At 47.7% G+C, this 2,300-nt stretch overlaps 1 protein-coding gene across 1 annotated transcript; it reads left to right on the forward strand.

Annotated features, from left to right (window-relative positions):
- The first annotated feature begins 422 nt into the window (after nucleotides 1-422).
- LOC125228013 lies at nucleotides 423-1,295 on the forward strand. The gene has a single exon (XM_048132450.1). The coding sequence runs from the start codon at nucleotides 423-425 to the stop codon at nucleotides 1,293-1,295; it is 873 nt and encodes a 290-aa protein (XP_047988407.1).
- The last annotated feature ends 1,005 nt before the right edge of the window (nucleotides 1,296-2,300 follow it).

Here is a 2,300-nt window from a genome sequence, read left to right on the forward strand (position 1 = left end):
CTAACTTTTCTAAACTTCACTCAATTCCTGTGTTTTTTCTTCAACTAATCCAAGAAAATAACAAAAGTGTGTGTGCTTTGCGATAACCAGTGCCTAAATAATAACAAAACTAACCAATATTGCTATATAAATACGTCTCGGTGCTGGAAAACAACTAACTTTGGTGTACAAACAAATAACCCGGATTAACTACTACTTATTTACAATTTTAACGTCTCTATTTGTGCTAAAACTAACAACTAAAACTGTTTGGTGTGTGCAGTGTGGACTTTTATTGCTGCAATTTAAATTTATGCTCATTTTCAACGCCTGACTTTGTTCTGTTGCATAATTTTGTACTTGTAATTTTAAGTTTATGCTTGTGTTTTCTATTTTGTTGTATATTTGCATAATTTCTTCTTTGGTTGTGGTAAAATCTTAAAATGTCTCTTGAGGAGTTGCGGAATCAGCTGGAGACCTTAAAGGTGCAAAATGCGGCTCTTCAAGCCCAGGCCCAGCAAACTGAGCCTGCAACAGCTGAGACTGTGGTATCATCTAAAGGTATATGTGGTGTTACTGTCAAGCTGCCTCCATTTTGGGCCGACCGTCCAGCAGTGTGGTTCGCCCAGGCCGAGGCTCAGTTCCATCTCGCCGGCATTAAAACCGACATCACCAAATTTAGTCATGTCATTAGTATAATCGACCAAAGGCTAATTGGTGAAATTGAAGATGTCATAATGAACCCACCAGAAGAAGACAAATACAAAATCTTGAAAGAAGAACTCATAAGGCGCCTTTCTGTTTCTGAGCAACAACGGGTGGAGCGACTCTTGAGTAGTGAGGAGCTCGGGACTCGCAAGCCCTCTGCCTTCTTGCGCCACCTTCAATCTCTTGCAGGTACAGCCAAGGACGATACCATCCTGAGACAGCTCTGGATGAGGCGGCTGCCGGGGCAGGTCCAGGCTATACTCACCGCCCAGTCAGACATAAGTTTAGAAAAACTTGCTGAGCTGGCGGACAAGATCATGGAGGTGAATCCAAGCCCACAGGTATATAAGGTAACAGCTCCACAGCCCAGTTTTGATGCTGTCATGGAGCGTCTTGAACAATTAACCCAACAGGTTGCTGCCTTGTCTACCAGAGAGCAACGAGGGAGATCTCGCAATAGATCCAGACCGCGCAGCAGAAGCAGAAGTAACACTCCGGCCAGCAATGCTACCCGACTATGTTGGTACCACAAGCGGTACAATACCCAGGCGACCAAGTGCAACCCGCCTTGCAACTGGAAGTCGGAAAACCAGAACAGCGGTCAGTAAAGGCGGGGCCTGACTGCTGCTCTATGGAACCGACCAGCCGCCGTCTCTTTGTTACCGATAGGGTGACAAAGTACCAATTTCTCATCGACACCGGATCAGATTTATGCTGCTACCCTTACCGCTGGCTCAGAGAGCCGAGGAGACCCACTGAGTGGGACCTTAGAGCAGCTAATGGTAGCACCATCTTGACCTACGGTACTGTCAACTTGAGACTGGACTTCGGGCTGCGACGGGATTTCACATGGCAGTTTGTGGTGGCAGAAGTCAATTCAGCTATCATCGGTTCAGACTTTTTGGCTCACTACCATCTTCTACCAGATTGCCACACCCAACGCCTTGTAGACGGTAAGACAGGTCTCAAGACCATTTGCTCTACAGCTACTGTCACACAGCCCAGCATCAAATCCATCAGTCTACGGGACTCTCCTTTTGCACAAGTGCTTGCTGAGTTCCCTGACATCACTAAGCCTCCTGGATTTCAGCGGTTAGTCAAACACAATACGGTGCACCATATTAGGACCACAGAAGGCCCACCCATTTCCTGCCGTCCCCGACGCTTGGCACCTCAGAAGCTTTCTGCTGCCAAGGCGGAACTAGAGGACATGGTACGTATAGGGGTAGCTCGGCCATCCGAAAGTGCTTGGTCCTCTCCATTGCACATGACAACGAAGAAAGACCAGTCTTGGCGTCCATGTGGCGACTATCGCGCACTGAATGCCAGGACTATTCCCGACCGCTATCCAGTGCGCCACATCAACGACTACGCGAATAACCTCGCAGGCGCCACCATCTTCAGCACACTTGATCTGGTAAAGGCGTACCACCAGATCCCAGTAGCTGAGGACGACATACCTAAGACCGCCATCGTCACCCCGTTTGGCCTCTTCGAGTTCCCTTTCATGACATTTGGGTTAAGAAACGCAGGTCAAACCTTCCAAAGGTTCATCGATGAGGTCACACGGGGTCTCGACTTTGTTTTCCCATATATAGACGACATACTTGTCT

This window comes from Leguminivora glycinivorella, chromosome 7, assembly GCF_023078275.1.
Source record: "Leguminivora glycinivorella isolate SPB_JAAS2020 chromosome 7, LegGlyc_1.1, whole genome shotgun sequence".
Lineage (NCBI taxonomy): Eukaryota > Metazoa > Arthropoda > Insecta > Lepidoptera > Tortricidae > Leguminivora > Leguminivora glycinivorella.

Coding starts and splice junctions, on each gene's coding strand:
- LOC125228013 (XM_048132450.1), top strand. CDS start 423: ATGTCTCTTGAGGAGTTGCGGAATCAGCTGGAGACCTTAAAGGTGCAA.